Genomic DNA, 17,352 nt, shown 5'->3' with positions numbered 1-17,352 from the left:
GGGCCACAACATTGAATCATGTCTAGGGTACCAAGCTGAGGACCACAACATTGAATCATGTCTAGAGTACCAAGCCGAGGGCCACAACATTGAATCATGTCTAGGGTACCAAGCCGAGGGCCACAACATTGAATCATGTCTAGGGTACCAAGCCGAGGGCCACAACATTGAATCATGTCTAGGGTACCAAGCCGAGGGCCACAACATTGAATCATGTCTAGGGTACCAAGCTGAGGACCACAACATTGAATCATGTCTAGGGTACCAAGCCGAGGACCACAACATTGAATCATGTCTAGGGTACCAAGCCGAGGACCACAACATTGAATTATGTCTAGGGTACCAAGCTGAGGGCCACAACATTGAATCATGTCTAGGGTACCAAGCCGAGGGCCACAACATTGAATCATGTCTAGGGTACCAAGCCGAGGGCCACAACATTGAATCATGTCTAGGGTACCAAGCCGAGGGCCACAACATTGAATCATGTCTAGGGTACCAAGCCGAGGGCCACAACATTGAATCATTTCTAGGGTACCAAGCCGAGGGCCACAACATTGAATCATGTCTAGGGTACCAAGCTGAGGGCCACAACATTGAATCATGTCTAGGGTACCAAGCCGAGGGCCACAACATTGAATCATTTCTAGGGTACCAAGCCGAGGGCCACAACATTGAATCATGTCTAGGGTACCAAGCCGAGGGCCACAACATTGAATCATGTCTAGGGTACCAAGCCGAGGGCCACAACATTGAATCATTTCTAGGGTACCAAGCCGAGGGCCACAACATTGAATCATGTCTAGGGTACCAAGCTGAGGGCCACAACATTGAATCATGTCTAGGGTACCAAGCCGAGGGCCACAACATTGAATCATGTCTAGGGTACCAAGCTGAGGGCCACAACATTGAATCATGTCTAGGGTACCAAGCCGAGGACCACAACATTGAATCATGTCTAGGGTACCAAGCTGAGGGCCACAACATTGAATCATGTCTAGGGTACCAAGCCGAGGGCCACAACATTGAATCATGTCTAGGGTACCAAGCCGAGGGCCACAACATTGAATCATGTCTAGGGTACCAAGCCGAGGACCACAACATTGAATCATGTCTAGGGTACCAAGCCGAGGACCACAACATAGAATCATGTCTAGGGTACCAAGCCGAGGACCACAACATTGAATCATGTCTAGGGTACCAAGCTGAGGGCCACAACATTGAATCATGTCTAGGGTACCAAGCCGAGGGCCACAACATTGAATCATGTCTAGGGTACCAAGCTGAGGACCACAACATAGAATCATGTCTAGGGTACCAAGCCGAGGACCACAACATTGAATCATGTCTAGGGTACCAAGCTGAGGACCACAACATTGAATCATGTCTAGGGTACCAAGCCGAGGACCACAACATTGAATCATGTCTAGGGTACCAAGCCGAGGGCCACAACATTGAATCATGTCTAGGGTACCAAGCCGAGGGCCACAACATTGAATCATGTCTAGGGTACCAAGCCGAGGACCACAACATTGAATCATGTCTAGGGTACCAAGCCGAGGGCCACAACATAGAATCATGTCTAGGGTACCAAGCTGAGGGCCACAACATTGAATCATGTCTAGGGTACCAAGCCGAGGACCACAACATTGAATCATGTCTAGGGTACCAAGCCGAGGGCCACAACATTGAATCATGTCTAGGGTACCAAGCTGAGGACCACAACATTGAATCATGTCTAGGGTACCAAGCCGAGGACCACAACATTGAATCATGTCTAGGGTACCAAGCCGAGGGCCACAACATTGAATCATGTCTAGGGTACCAAGCCGAGGACCACAACATTGAATCATGTCTAGGGTACCAAGCCGAGGGCCACAACATTGAATCATGTCTAGGGTACCAAGCCGAGGGCCACAACATTGAATCACGTCTAGGGTACCAAGCCGAGGACCACAACATTGAATCATGTCTAGGGTACCAAGCCGAGGACCACAACATTGAATCATGTCTAGGGTACCAAGCCGAGGGCCACAACATTGAATCACGTCTAGGGTACCAAGCCGAGGGCCACAACATTTAATCATGTCTAGGGTACCAAGCTGAGGGCCACAACATTGAATCATGTCTAGGGTACCAAGCCGAGGGCCACAACATTGAATCATGTCTAGGGTACCAAGCCGAGGACCACAACATTGAATCATGTCTAGGGTACCAAGCCGAGGGCCACAACATTGAATCACATCTAGGGTACCAAGCTGAGGGCCACAACATTTAATCATGTCTAGGGTACCAAGCTGAGGGCTACAACATTGAATCATGTCTAGGGTACCAAGCCGAGGGCCACAACATTGAATCATGTCTAGGGCACCAAGCTGAGGGCCACAACATTGAATCATGTCTAGGGTACCAAGCCGAGGGCCACAACATTGAATCATGTCTAGGGTACCAAGCCGAGGGCCACAACATTGAATTATGTCTAGGGTACCAAGCCGAGGGCCACAACATTGAATCATGTCTAGGGTACCAAGCCGAGGGCCACAACATTGAATTATGTCTAGGGTACCAAGCCGAGGGCCACAACATTGAATTATGTCTAGGGTACCAAGCCGAGGGCCACAACATTGAATTATGTCTAGGGTACCAAGCTGAGGGCCACAACATAGAATCATGTCTAGGGTACCAAGCTGAGGGCCACAACATTGAATCATGTCTAGGGTACCAAGCTGAGGGCCACAACATTGAATTATGTCTAGGGTACCAAGCTGAGGGCCACAACATAGAATCATGTCTAGGGTACCAAGCTGAGGGCCACAACATTGAATCATGTCTAGGGTACCAAGCCGAGGGCCACAACATTGAATTATGTCTAGGGTACCAAGCCGAGGGCCACAACATTGAATCATGTCTAGGGTACCAAGCCGAGGGCCACAACATTGAATTATGTCTAGGGTACCAAGCCGAGGGCCACAACATTGAATTATGTCTAGGGTACCAAGCCGAGGGCCACAACATTGAATTATGTCTAGGGTACCAAGCTGAGGGCCACAACATAGAATCATGTCTAGGGTACCAAGCTGAGGGCCACAACATTGAATCATGTCTAGGGTACCAAGCTGAGGGCCACAACATTGAATTATGTCTAGGGTACCAAGCTGAGGGCCACAACATTGAATCATGTCTAGGGTACCAAGCTGAGGGCCACAACATTGAATCATGTCTAGGGTACCAAGCCGAGGGCCACAACATTGAATCATGTCTAGGGTACCAAGCCGAGGGCCACAACATTGAATCATGTCTAGGGTACCAAGCTGAGGACCACAAGATTGAATCATGTCTAGAGTACCAAGCCGAGGGCCACAACATTGAATCATGTCTAGGGTACCAAGCCGAGGGCCACAACATTGAATCATGTCTAGGGTACCAAGCCGAGGGCCACAACATTGAATCATGTCTAGGGTACCAAGCCGAGGGCCACAACATTGAATCATGTCTAGGGTACCAAGCTGAGGACCACAACATTGAATCATGTCTAGGGTACCAAGCCGAGGACCACAACATTGAATCATGTCTAGGGTACCAAGCCGAGGACCACAACATTGAATTATGTCTAGGGTACCAAGCTGAGGGCCACAACATTGAATCATGTCTAGGGTACCAAGCCGAGGGCCACAACATTGAATCATGTCTAGGGTACCAAGCCGAGGGCCACAACATTGAATCATGTCTAGGGTACCAAGCCGAGGGCCACAACATTGAATCATGTCTAGGGTACCAAGCCGAGGGCCACAACATTGAATCATTTCTAGGGTACCAAGCCGAGGGCCACAACATTGAATCATGTCTAGGGTACCAAGCTGAGGGCCACAACATTGAATCATGTCTAGGGTACCAAGCCGAGGGCCACAACATTGAATCATTTCTAGGGTACCAAGCCGAGGGCCACAACATTGAATCATGTCTAGGGTACCAAGCCGAGGGCCACAACATTGAATCATGTCTAGGGTACCAAGCCGAGGGCCACAACATTGAATCATTTCTAGGGTACCAAGCCGAGGGCCACAACATTGAATCATGTCTAGGGTACCAAGCCGAGGACCACAACATTGAATCATGTCTAGGGTACCAAGCAGAGGACCACAACATTTAATCATGTCTAGGGTACCAAGCTGAGGGCCACAACATTGAATCATGTCTAGGGCAGGGGTTCCCAAACTGTTTTGGCTCAGGGCACCTCTATAAATATTATTTTCATTCGAGACACCCCTACATTATGTTCATAATTTTCACTCCCAACTCCTTATATTTATGGCATATTTTAGCGATCATGTTGTGAGGAAAACATTGAGATAATAGCCATTTTGGTTAGAAATGACTGACAATAACAAGTTTAAAATGATACTAAATATATAAGTGTCCAAATAAATTCCAAATATTATCAAATGATCTCGCGGCACCCCTGGACTGCCGTCGCGGCACCCCAGGGTGTTCCGTCACCCACTTTGAAAACCCCTGGTCTAGGGTACCAAACCGAGGGCCACAACATTGCAGGGGGCGACGGCGGCGTTCCCGCTACTCCAGTGACAGTTCAGATATCGTCGTTGTCGGGTGAAAATCTTGTATGTCCAAAACCGTTCGTTATCATTTTAAAAAGAATTTAAACTAGTGAAAACAGCCGATCTACAAGCACACAACGCCTCGCGGTGCGAGGCGTTGTGTGCGGAGAGTTTGGACAAGGCAATTCTCTTGAATGCTGCCTTCAGGTATGGAATGGAAAGAAGGCATTTGCATTTCTTTCACCATAGTAAAAACTGCATTCATGGTCTGGAGAGGACACTTTTCTGTGTGTGCACATGCCTGCTGTAGTGTCATCAGTGCTGCTGTACAGGGCTGAGACATGTTATCAGTGTAGTGTTTATCATTACAGACATGTGCTGTACATTGAGGAAGTAGCACAGGAAGAGGCCCTGGATGGAGCCGTCAGTTTACACTAGAATGATATGAATGATGGAATGGAAACATCATGGGGGTGTAGGGAGACACAGGTCACATAGAGAGAAGAAACATGGATGTGTAGGGAGACACAGGTCACATAGAGAGAAGAAACATGGATGTGTAGGGAGACACAGGTCACATAGAGAGAGAAGAAACATGGATGTGTAGGGAGACACAGGTCACATAGAGAGAGAAGAAACATGGATGTGTAGGGAGACACAGGTCACATAGAGAGAGAAGAAACATGGGTGTGTAGGGAGACACAGGTCACATAGAGAGAAGAAACATGGATGTGTAGGGAGACACAGGTCACATAGAGAGAGAAGGAACATGGGTGTGTAGGGAGACACAGGTCACATAGAGAGAGAAGAAACATGGGTGTGTAGGGAGACACAGGTCACATAGAGAGAGAAGAAACATGGGTGTGTAGGGAGACACAGGTCACATAGAGAGAAGAAACATGGATGTGTAGGGAGACACAGGTCACATAGAGAGAAGAAACATGGATGTGTAGGGAGACACAGGTCACATAGAGAGAGAAGGAACATGGGTGTGTAGGGAGACACAGGTCACATAGAGAGAGAAGAAACATGGATGTGTAGGGAGACACAGGTCACATAGAGAGAGAAGAAACATGGATGTGTAGGGAGACACAGGTCACATAGAGAGAGAAGAAACATGGATGTGTAGGGAGACACAGGTCACATAGAGAGAGAAGAAACATGGATGTGTAGGGAGACACAGGTCACATAGAGAGAGAAGGAACATGGGTGTGTAGGGAGACACAGGTCACATAGAGAGAAGAAACATGGATGTGTAGGGAGACACAGGTCACATAGAGAGAGAAGGAACATGGGTGTGTAGGGAGACACAGGTCACATAGAGAGAGAAGAAACATGGGTGTGTAGGGAGACACAGGTCACATAGAGAGAAGAAACATGGGTGTGTAGGGAGACACAGGTCACATAGAGAGAAGGAACATGGGTGTGTAGGGAGACACAGGTCACATAGAGAGAGAAGGAACATGGGTGTGTAGGGAGGCACAGGTCACACATAGAGAGAAGGAACATGGGTGTGTAGGGAGACACAGGTCACATAGAGAGAAGGAACATGGGTGTGTAGGGAGACACAGGTCACATAGAGAGAAGGAACATGGGTGTGTAGGGAGACACAGGTCACATAGAGAGAGAAGAAACATGGGTGTGTAGGGAGACACAGGTCACATAGAGAGAAGGAACATGGGTGTGTAGGGAGACACAGGTCACATAGAGAGAAGGAACATGGGTGTGTAGGGAGACACAGGTCACATAGAGAGAGAAGAAACATGGGTGTGTAGGGAGACACAGGTCACATAGAGAGAAGGAACATGGGTGTGTAGGGAGACACAGGTCACATAGAGAGAAGGAACATGGGTGTGTAGGGAGACACAGGTCACATAGAGAGAAGGAACATGGGTGTGTAGGGAGACACAGGTTACACAGAGAGAGAGAGAAGAAACATGGGTGTGTAGGGAGACACAGGTCACATAGAGAGAGAGTAGAAACATGGGGGTGTAGGGAGGCACAGGTCACATAGAGAGAAGGAACATGGGTGTGTAGGGAGACACAGGTCACACTGACAGAGGATGAGGCTGGCAGGGCATTGCGTCACTGAGGAGGGGGAATAGCATGCCCAGAGGCCACAGTGGCCTTAATGCCCCAGCTGACTGGACCACTTTCTCCTCTGTCTCTTTCTGGTCATGTAGACACCGGTGTCTCTTTCTGGTCATGTAGACACCGGTGTCTTTTGTTGAGTCCCCATTTTTAAACAGGGCTGAGCATGAATCAGATTGTAAAGACCTGTCTGCCCTGGCATTTGGCCTTTGTGCCCTCAAAAAATGGACAACACCAAAGGTCAAGTGGTGCCTTGCTCCTAAAATGATGAAATTCCAGGCCTGGTACCTTCTGTAATTCACACATTAATATCGTAGAGACTCCTTTACTGTAGTTCACACATTAATATCCTAGAGACTCCATTACTGTAATTCCTCCATGCTGGAATGCAGTGCTCATCATTCAGGCTCTGGCAGCTGCTGCCAAATACCAGCTGCTCGCCCTCACAGGAAAGAGAGAAAAGGTGATCACATGACCTCATGATATCATGACCTCACCTCCTCTTGGCTGGTCTCCAGTAGGAGCAGATCTCCTTGTTCATTTTAGAATTCATTTGAAGCTTTGATTGTTTGTTTTGAATGCCTGGCTCCTCCCTACACTTCTCAAGGTTCAAGGTTCAAGGAGTTTATTTGTCATTCAGTACAAGTACAAAACGAAATTTGTTACCCAGGTCCTGGACATGGCGAAATAAATATAATAAAATATAATAAAAATACCCTATAGAAAACTACATAATATCTAAAACACTTGCCCGCTAAAAAAAGACAATACTAAAAAGCAGTGGCACAGTGGACTGGCACGACCCATCCAGAGGATGGTGTTGTGGAATTGTTGTGGGGTCTTCCAACGTTTTCAGGCCAAGGACCCCTTCGTTGAGAGAGAGATGAAGCAGGGACCCCCACAACCTGTTCATGGATTCTGTATAGTTTCATTGTTTGACAGCACAATCATCAGTGTATTTTGGATTCATTTCAATTTGTGTTTTCAGATATTTAACCACTTGAACCGTCAATACTTAATAAACTTGACTTTTCATTCTGCACTTAGTCTGCTCTTTTCCCCCTCTACACCAAAGCTCTTTGCCAAAAATGGCCGATCTACAAGCTCACAACGCCTCGCAGCTTGTAGATCAGCTATTTTTGGCTAAAGTTCTCAGAATATGGACGCTAGGGTTCAAGTGGTTAAAAAGGAGAAAAAAAAAGTTTCTATCACACAAAGATTTGGAGGACCCCCTTTAGTAACTCTGGGGACCCCCTAGGGGTCCCGGACCCCCTGTTGAAGACCCCTGTTCTAGGTGGTGATATGCTTTATGTACATGACATGATGGGGAGAAGTACAATAACACTCATATCAGTGGTACGGTAGTTATGCCAGGAAGTCAGAGATCACAGTTCTACTTTTGCTGCTTCGAGGACCAGCTGAACCATGACAAGATAGGCTTCACCAAAACAATATCTCTCAGGCCTAGTAAGACTCTAGACTCTTACAAGCTATCGTCACATATCATGATGTATCATAATATCTATCAGGCCTAGTAAGACTCTAGACTCTTACAAGCTATCGTCACATATCATAATGTATCATAAGACATCTACTAGACTCTTACAAGCTATCGTCACATATCATAATGTATCATAAGACATCTACTAGACTCTTACAAGCTATCGTCACATATCATAATGTATCATAAGACATCTAGACTCTTACAAGCTATCGTCACATATCATAATGTATCATAAGGCACAGATATGAATATCATAAGATGAACACATATCATAATGTATCATAAGGTACAGATATGAATATCATAAGATGAACAACATAATGAACTGTAAATAAGGTCACGCAATCAATAACAATAAGTAAGCCTTGTGGAGCCATGAGGCTCATAGGTCAGGGGTCAGGACCATCTCCTGTAGCAGGGACGTGCTGGGCCCCTGATTCAGCCCGGGAAAAAGAGTTGGAGAGGCCCTCATTGCGCGCTATAGAGAGAGATCTCTCTCTATAGCGCTGCTGCTACTCAAAGATTTGTGACAAAGTGACAAGCCAGTGGGCCAATTACATGAGTTATATTTCGTCGTTGTCGGGTGGAAACCTTGTATGTCCAAAACTGTTTGTTTTGTATTTATCATTTAAAAAATTTAAACTAGTGAAAACAGCCGATCTACAAGCACACAACGCTTCGCGGTGCGAGGCGTTGTGTGCTTGTAGATCTGCTGTTTTCACTACTTTTTTTGCGACGGCATTGTATGATGAAGCAGAGCTTTGCTTTGTGAAAAAAATGTACACATTTGAAACTTGGAGATACAAGGTTTCTGCCCGACATTTTTTTTCCTAATGGCCGGCCTGGACCGGCTGGGAATGAACCGGCCGTTCGGGAGTTCAGACCAGACCAATGCTGGGCCCTGATTGGTCCCCCAAATTTTGGGGGAGAGGAAATGGATCGCTTTTTTTTTTTTTTTGTCCTGTAGTGCGAGGCAGCTTGATGTACCAGTACTGTACACCCCCTGGCACAATCCAACCCTTGATGCTGAGTGCCAAGCAGGAGGCACTGGGAGTCTTTGGTATGACCCGACCGGGGTTGGAACCCGACCTCCCAGTCTCAGGACACTCTAACCACAAGGCCACTAAGCTGGTTAAAACCCCAGAGGTGATGGTGTCTCCTCCTGTTGCCCTGTCTGTCACTAAAGGCTGAGTGCTGCGCTGCGAGCTTGTAGATCTGCTATTTTGATAAATAGTGAAAAGAAAGTCTTTGAATATTTTGACCTGATTCTATAAATGTCTTAAATCAGTGGTTCTCAAACTTTTTCCGGTCAAGGACCCCCAAAATTACATGTATTTTGCCGCGGACCCCCGTCTCAAAATATGTTGTTCCAGGGACCCCCCTGAAGCATAGAATTGAGTTACAAATGTTCGCTTTAAAAATATACATATTCAAAGATTTGCACATAAAAATCATGATTTTTCAAAAATAGCAGATCTACAAGCTTGCAGTGTGGCACTCAGTGCCGCGCTGCGAGCTTGGGAGTGTGGGATGAGTGTGGAATGGTTGCATAGACTTGCATACTCACAGAGTATGGGATGGTTGCATAGACTAGCATACTCACAGAGTATGGGATGGTTGCATAGACTAGCATACTCACAGAGTATGGGATGGTTGCATAGACTAGCATACTCACAGAGTATGGGATGGTTGCATAGACTCACAGACACCAGTATCGGAGGCATGTATTTCCGATGGTGGTGTCAGTGTCACAACAAATCAAACAAGTATTTATTTAACCATTTAAAGTCCATTTCAGTCACTTGTACACCCAGAGTTGTATGAACATTCCAGTGTTCAGTGTGTAAAGCTGTTGGTGTTTTCTCTAACATCCTTCAGGTGATTTCTCTTAGCATCTGTTGACAGATTAAAGCAGTAAAAAGTGAAGACGGCTGCTTTTATCCAGAGGAGAGCTGCATACTGTAGCCGTCTGACTGGTTTAACTGGTAGACTGGATGAGTCAATCATATTTTATTTGCATTTCATTTTCATTTCCCTGTCGGTTCTTTTGGGGGATTTTTCTGTGCTGCTACCGTGTTCTCAAAACACCACACTTATAAAAGGAATGTCATTTTGACAACCACTTCCATCTAGGGATGGGACGATATATGAAAATGTCATATCACGATTATTGTGACAAAAGAAATCGTGATTTACAATATTATTGCAATAATCAAAATCCATTATTCTACAAGCTCACAATGTGTCGCATTGCAACGCGTTGTGAGCTTGTAGATGTGCTATTTTTTGGCTAAGACATTTGATAGAGTGGAATAAAAGACTGTATCAAGTACGTATATTATAAGTACCTTTTACCAATTATAGAGGGTTTAAATGGTACCAGATATGCAGCTTAGCAAATAAAAGGTGAATTGATCCCAGTGCATGACGGAGGACGATATCACGATAAATTAAATCTCCACGATACGATTATCGTGAGTGTTTTTTATCACGATAAACGATAATATTGCTTATCGTCACATCCCTACTTCCATCGTGCCGTCTCTCTCTGTTTGGCCGTGTCAACATTTTCAATATTCACATATTTCAATAACAGACGATCTATAAGGTCACACAATGTGTCACCATGACACACATTTTGAGCTTAGCTCAGCAGTTTTTAATTTCATGTCATTCATTTGTTAATTTAGACAGGACCATGCAAATTAATGAACATTACATGAAGCAATGTAAATACACCGGATTTAGCAAGATGCACATTTTCGTCCGTAGTCCCCAAACATCAACAAATAGTAAAGTAGAAAAGAAAAAGAGAAAAGGTTTAAACTAATTCTAGGACAGAGCTACTCTATTGTGGACCGACACATCACACATGATCACAACACAAGACTGGTTCCTCTTCAACCACTGTTTCTGCTGACCTTTAAAAGCTGAGAATGTGGGGATCTCCCTTAGTGTGACGGGGAGATCCTTCCTTTAACCCATTTAGGCCTAGAATTATTGAATGCTTTAACCAGTGAAAAATAGCAGATATACAAGCTCGCTGTGAGCTTGTAGATCTGCTATTTTTGAAAAAGTCGTGAAAATGTGTGCAAATCTTTGAATATATGTATTTTCAAAGTGAACGTTTGTAACTCAAATTTTGCTTCTGGGGGGTCCCTGGAACTAGATATTTTGAGATGTGGGTCCGTGGCCAAATAAATATAATTTTGGGGGTCCTTCACATGAAAAGGTTTGAGAACCACTGACATAGTAGTCTCTACAAGAACAGACTAACTGAGCTCCGGTTAAGTGAAAAGGACCTTTTCTTTGACGATGGCTGGCCAGATTGCTGACATAGAAATATAGTTTTTTGGAGCGGTGAAAGCGCTCCCAATAGACAGGTATGTCCGTGGGTATGTGGGTGGCTGGGTGGCTGGCTGGCTGGCTGGGTGGGTGGCTGGCTGGCCATGTCCGTAGCCTGGCAATACCTTGAGTGGCCACACACAACACACTAGTTAAAGGAGGGGCGCTGTTTTGTGCAGGCCAGGCACACTCACCACTCACTCACAGGCACAGTTTACTCACTCACTCGCTCACTCACATAGGGTACAGCTGCTCAAATTCACCGCTCCACTTCGAACCGAGGTTTGATTTTTTCAAAAAAATCTTAGAAGGATTCAAAAGACACTTATAGAATCTGGTCAAAATTCTAATTTTCACGATTTTTCAAAAATAGCAGATCTACAAGCTCACAGCGCTGTGAGCTTGTATATCTGCTATTTTTCAATAGTTAAAGCATAATATAATGATACACAATAATGTGGACCCGTTCTTGGACAGGACATTACATGTTCCATATGGTATTGTTATCATGTTCAGAATGCTCTCTCAGTGAGATGTGCTTCTAAATCTGAATGAAATATAAGACTATGGTTTCTAAACATAATTCAGGACAACGGATTTGCTGTGTTCTTTATATTGTAAATAATAATAATAATAATTTGTGACCGTAGGTCGCTACTTAGTATGACTGCGACGAGATCCTGTCAGTCACTCAAAATCCCTCATTCATTTGTCACTCTTCTTTGTCACTCTGACATCACAATGATACTGCTTGCATCTGAGCCAGCTTTTATAACTTGGCTGTGTGACATCAGAGACCATCAGACTGATGTCAGCACTAGATGTCCTCGCTGGCTCCATATATGGAGCTGTAGATTGTCCTTGGTCCAAATATGGAGTTGATTAGGAGAGACCTAGATAAGGTAGCTGGATGTGTCGGGTAACTCCATATATGGAGTAACAATCTTCAGTGGGTAACTGTGGTGCAACCTCGCCCTTTAGGGCGTCTTACTGGTAATACAGACAGAGTTGTGTTGTGTTTGTTTCAGGATAAGGATCGTTCACTTCATCCTCCATCACACCTTCATCAGGACCAACCACGCAGGAGAGCTCGTTAAGACCGACCAATCAGGTGAGAGCAGCATGTTTTTTTTTACAACAAGGGTTCATATTTTAGATTGTAATTAGAGAAAAGAAAAGATGAGTGTTAAAATGTTTTCACTTACTGCTTTCTATTGTTTTGGCACGTTTAGCGAGTTCAGTGGGTGGGGGCATGCGTACAAGTGGCTAAATATGTCTTTTTAGACGCAATAAACCAGCCATGTCTTTATTACTATTTACAGTAACACTACCAGCCTCCATAAGTCACATCTGCCCATGAAAGATTCCAGTGCATCTTGGGAATGGGCTTATTGTGTCTAAAAAGACATATTTAGCCACTTGTACGCATGCCCCCACCCACTGAAATCAAAATCATTAAAATCTCTAAAACGATAGAAAGAAGTAAATGATAACATTTGAACTCTCATCCTTTATTTTCTGTAATTACAATCTAAAATATGTTGTCAGTTAATTAGAACTAATTACTGTCAGTTATGCTCTGTGATCTGTCACCTGTCAATCAATCAACAATCAATCAATCAATCAATCAATCAGGCCATGAAGAGGACCTCCGGGAACTGATGAAGAAGAAGGTTTTTGAAGCAAAGTTCTGCTTACACGAGGTGAGGCACACGCACGCACGCACGCACGCACACACACACACACACACACACACACACACACACACACACACACACACACACACACACTTGCACGCATAGCAGGGGAGGAGAAACGTTGGACCCTCTAAACTAATCTCTGACATCTTGTTGTTTGTAGAAGATTTAGATTTTTTTAGACAAAGTGTTAGTCAGGATTTACTTGTGTGATGTGACGGACGAGGCTTGCACACAACAACGCTGTATAATAAACACAGTAGTGGGGAACACAGCGCTAACAAGTTGGTAGCTCCCTTCAGCCAAATCCATATCATGCAAGTTCAATTCATTTTAATTCACAACCTGTTCGCTTAGTGTTTCCATTTCCCTTGTGCGCATTACGTTTTTTCGATAAAGCCTTAAAATCCAACCTCCTCCAAGCGCATAAATGCTTTTGCAAATAATGAGAGTTTACTCGAATTTTGAAGTGTTTCCATAAAAAGATTTATGCGCAAAAGCCTTAATGCGTAAAAACATCTTTATGGAAACCACTATTGAGAGCAGGGTTTAAAGCAGGTGTCAGAGAGAACAGAATGTTGTATGAAGCATCCTAGGACTTTACAACCACACTGAGTAAACACTGCTATTGTTTCCTGTTGTTTGGATTGTAACTCGCCCACACTAATGATAGAACACAATGATGAGAGGCTCTCTCACTCTCTCTCTCTCTCTCTCTCTCTCTCTCTCTCTCTCTCTCTCTCTCTCTCTCTCTCTCTCTCTCTCTGTGAAGTGTTGTTCGTCCATTGTCATCATAGTGATGTGAAACCTACGACAGCTAATAATAACTATGTGTTGTTTACTCTACAATGAAGTCATCAACTTATGATGACTGAATCGTGCGTGCGTGTGTGTGTGTTTGTATAGTGACTGAAGGTCTGTGCTGTGCTGTGCTGTGCTGTGCTGTGCTGTGCTGTGCTGTGCTGCGCTGCGCTGTGCTGTGCTGTGTCTGAACTGCTCTTCTCTTCTTTGTGTTCCAGAAAAAGAAGCAGAAAGATTTGAAGGACAGCTGGGCGCGCTGGACCGCCATCCTACAGGGACAACCAATCACCAAAGTCAGGTTGATACGCACACAGTCGCACACAAACGCATACCCACACGCACACCCACATGCACACCCACACGCACACACACTAACATCCCAGCCCCTCACCGCTGTCAGATTACATCTTAACAAGACATTCTTGAACACAAACAATCAGTATAGATGCACACAGCTTAGGGAAACTCAACAACAACATGTGTTTCAGAATCATCTCCATAATGTGCTGACAATTATCACAGAAACTGAACTTAAAGCATTCCTGCAATCTGCAGGCCTCTCACAACTAGTTTATGACATTACAGAGGCTTCAATCTGCAGGCCTCACAACTAGTTTATGGACATTACAGAGGCTTCGATCTGCAGGCCTCACAACTAGTTTATGGACATTACAGAGGCTTCAATCTGCAGGCCTCACAACTAGTTTTTGGACATTACAGAGGCTTCGATCTGCAGGCCTCACAACTTTATGGACATTACAGAGGCTTCAATCTGCAGGCCTCACAACTAGTTTCTGACATTACAGAGGCTTCAATCTGCAGGCCTCACAACTAGTTTATGGACATTACAGAGGCTTCAATCTGCAGGCCTCACAACTAGTTTATGGACATTACAGAGGCTTCAATCTGCAGGCCTCTCACAACTAGTTTATGGACATTACAGAGGCTTCAATCTGCAGGCCTCACAACTAGTTTATGGACATTACAGAGGCTTCAATCTGCAGGCCTCACAACTAGTTTATGGACATTACAGAGGCTTCAATCTGCAGGCCTCACAACTAGTTTATGGACATTACAGAGGCCTCAATCTGCAGGCCTCTCACAACTAGTTTATGACATTACAGAGGCTTCAATCTGCAGGCCTCTCACAACTAGTTTATGGACATTACAGAGGCTTCAATCTGCAGGCCTCACAACTAGTTTATGGACATTACAGAGGCTTCAATCTGCTGGCCTCACAACTAGTTTATGGACATTACAGAGGCTTCAATCTGCTGGCCTCACAACTAGTTCATGGACATTACAGAGGCCTCAATCTGCAGACCTCACAACTAGTTTATGGACATTACAGAGGCTTCAATCTGCAGGCCTCACAACTAGTTTATGGACATTACAGAGGCCTCAATCTGCAGGCCTCACAACTAGTTTATGGACATTACAGAGGCTTCAATCTGCAGGCCTCACAACTAGTTTATGGACATTACAGAGGCTTCAATCTGCAGGCCTCATAACTAGTTTATGGACATTACAGAGGCCTCAATCTGCAGGCCTCACAACTAGTTTATGGACATTACAGAGGCTTCAATCTGCAGGCCTCACAACTAGTTTATGGACATTACAGAGGCATCAATCTGCAGGCCTCACAACTAGTTTATGGACATTACAGAGGCTTCAATCTGCAGGCCTCACAACTAGTTTATGGACATTACAGAGGCTTCAATCTGCAGACCTCACAACTAGTTTATGGACATTACAGAGGCTTCAATCTGCAGGCCTCACAACTAGTTTATGGACATTACAGAGGCTTCAATCTGCAGGTCTCACAACTAGTTTATGGACATTACAGAGGCTTCAATCTGCAGGTCTCACAACTAGTTTATGGACATTACAGAGGCTTCAATCTGCAGGCCTCTCACAACTAGTTTATGGACATTACAGAGGCTTCAATCTGCAGACCTCTCATAACTAGTTTATGGACATTACAGAGGTGTCAATCTGCAGACCTCACAACTAGTTTATGGACATTGCAGAGGCTTCAATCTGCAGACCTCACAACTAGTTTATGGACATTACAGAGGATTCAATCTGCAGACCTCTCACAACTAGTTTATGGACATTACAGAGGCTTCAATCTGCAGGCCTCACAACTAGTTTATGGACATTACAGAGGCTTCAATCTGCAGACCTAACAACTAGTTTATGGACATTACAGAGGCTTCAATCTGTGTATGTGTGTGTGAGACACACATACTTCACACATCAAGGAGAGTTGAAAACACAACCAATGATTAAAAACTCCCATACCTGGTGGGTGAAGTAAAACAATGTGCAAACACAGCAGCAAGATTCGTGAGCTGCTGTGATAGGAGAAGGACATCAAATGGAACCCAACCACCTTAAAAAACATTCCCTGCTCTGCCTAGTGCCTACACATGATGCATGAAAACTGTTTTCACCTGTACATATTTTGTTCCGATTGTGTTGTATTGTATTGCATTATGTACAATATAGCATCATGCCAATATAGCCCTTTGAATTGAATTGAATTGAATTGTGTGTGTGTGCGTGCGTGCGTGTATGTGTGTGTGCGTGCGTGCGCGTGTGCGTGCGTGCGTGCGTGGTGTGTGTGTGTGTGTGTGGGTGCGTGCGTGCGTGCGTGCGTGCGTGCGTGCGTGGTGTGTGTGCCTATAGGAACTACTTTGGGGAGAAGGTAGCTCTATACTACCTGTGGTTAGGATGGTACACCTACCTCCTCATCCCTGCTGCTCTCATCGGAGTCATCGTGTTCCTGTACGGCCTGGCCTTCTTTAACACCTCTCCTCTAATGTGAGTTAACCCATTTAGTGCTCCAGACATGAACGGGTTAAATGTCCAGCGTGCCTCTCGCAGGCTCCATACGCTGCCATTCTCTTATTTTGAAGGCCAGAAGGCCATTGCGTAAACACTTCCGGTTTGACGTCATGACGTCATACAACGGAAGCGATCGTCACCCCATGCCGTTGCTAAAATGGCCGATCGTTGCCTTTGTTATTACGTTATTGTAGCGAGAATCTAATGCCATCCTTGGCTTTAAAAGTGTTGTTTGGAGAAAATGGACATTAAAGATGAGATCCACCGTCGGCCTCCATGTTAAGGAATTACTATTTTGTGCACGTGGATCCGTGATGATGATGATTCGGCGAGGCCGATCGTGCCAGCCTGCCAGGACCTTCCAACGGACCGTAGGGTAGGAGAACCGGCGTTACTCTATATACAGTATTTTACGCGAGTATACTCGGGATCGGCACTCTAAATACTCGAGTATATTTCACGAGTATACTCGGGATCAGCGTTAAATGAGTTAAAATAAAACCTTCTT

At 45.0% G+C, this 17,352-nt stretch overlaps 1 protein-coding gene across 1 annotated transcript in view; it reads left to right on the top strand.

Annotated features, from left to right (window-relative positions):
• Positions 1-17,352, top strand: part of LOC308293553 (anoctamin-9) — a 60,697-nt gene that overhangs the window by 15,260 nt on the left and 28,085 nt on the right. The window contains exons 5-8 of the mRNA XM_080736125.1: positions 12,525-12,585; positions 13,143-13,199; positions 14,213-14,292; positions 16,686-16,820. Of these exons, the coding sequence (XP_080592251.1) occupies positions 12,525-12,585; positions 13,143-13,199; positions 14,213-14,292; positions 16,686-16,820 (333 nt within the window). The remainder of the gene's footprint in view (positions 1-12,524; positions 12,586-13,142; positions 13,200-14,212; positions 14,293-16,685; positions 16,821-17,352) is intronic.

The sequence above is a fragment of the Nannobrachium achirus genome, assembly GCF_963921795.1.
Source record: "Nannobrachium achirus genome assembly, chromosome: 11".
NCBI lineage: Eukaryota > Metazoa > Chordata > Actinopteri > Myctophiformes > Myctophidae > Nannobrachium > Nannobrachium achirus.
Note: the sequence above shows the minus strand (reverse complement) of the source record. Positions and strands in the feature narration are given on the sequence as shown.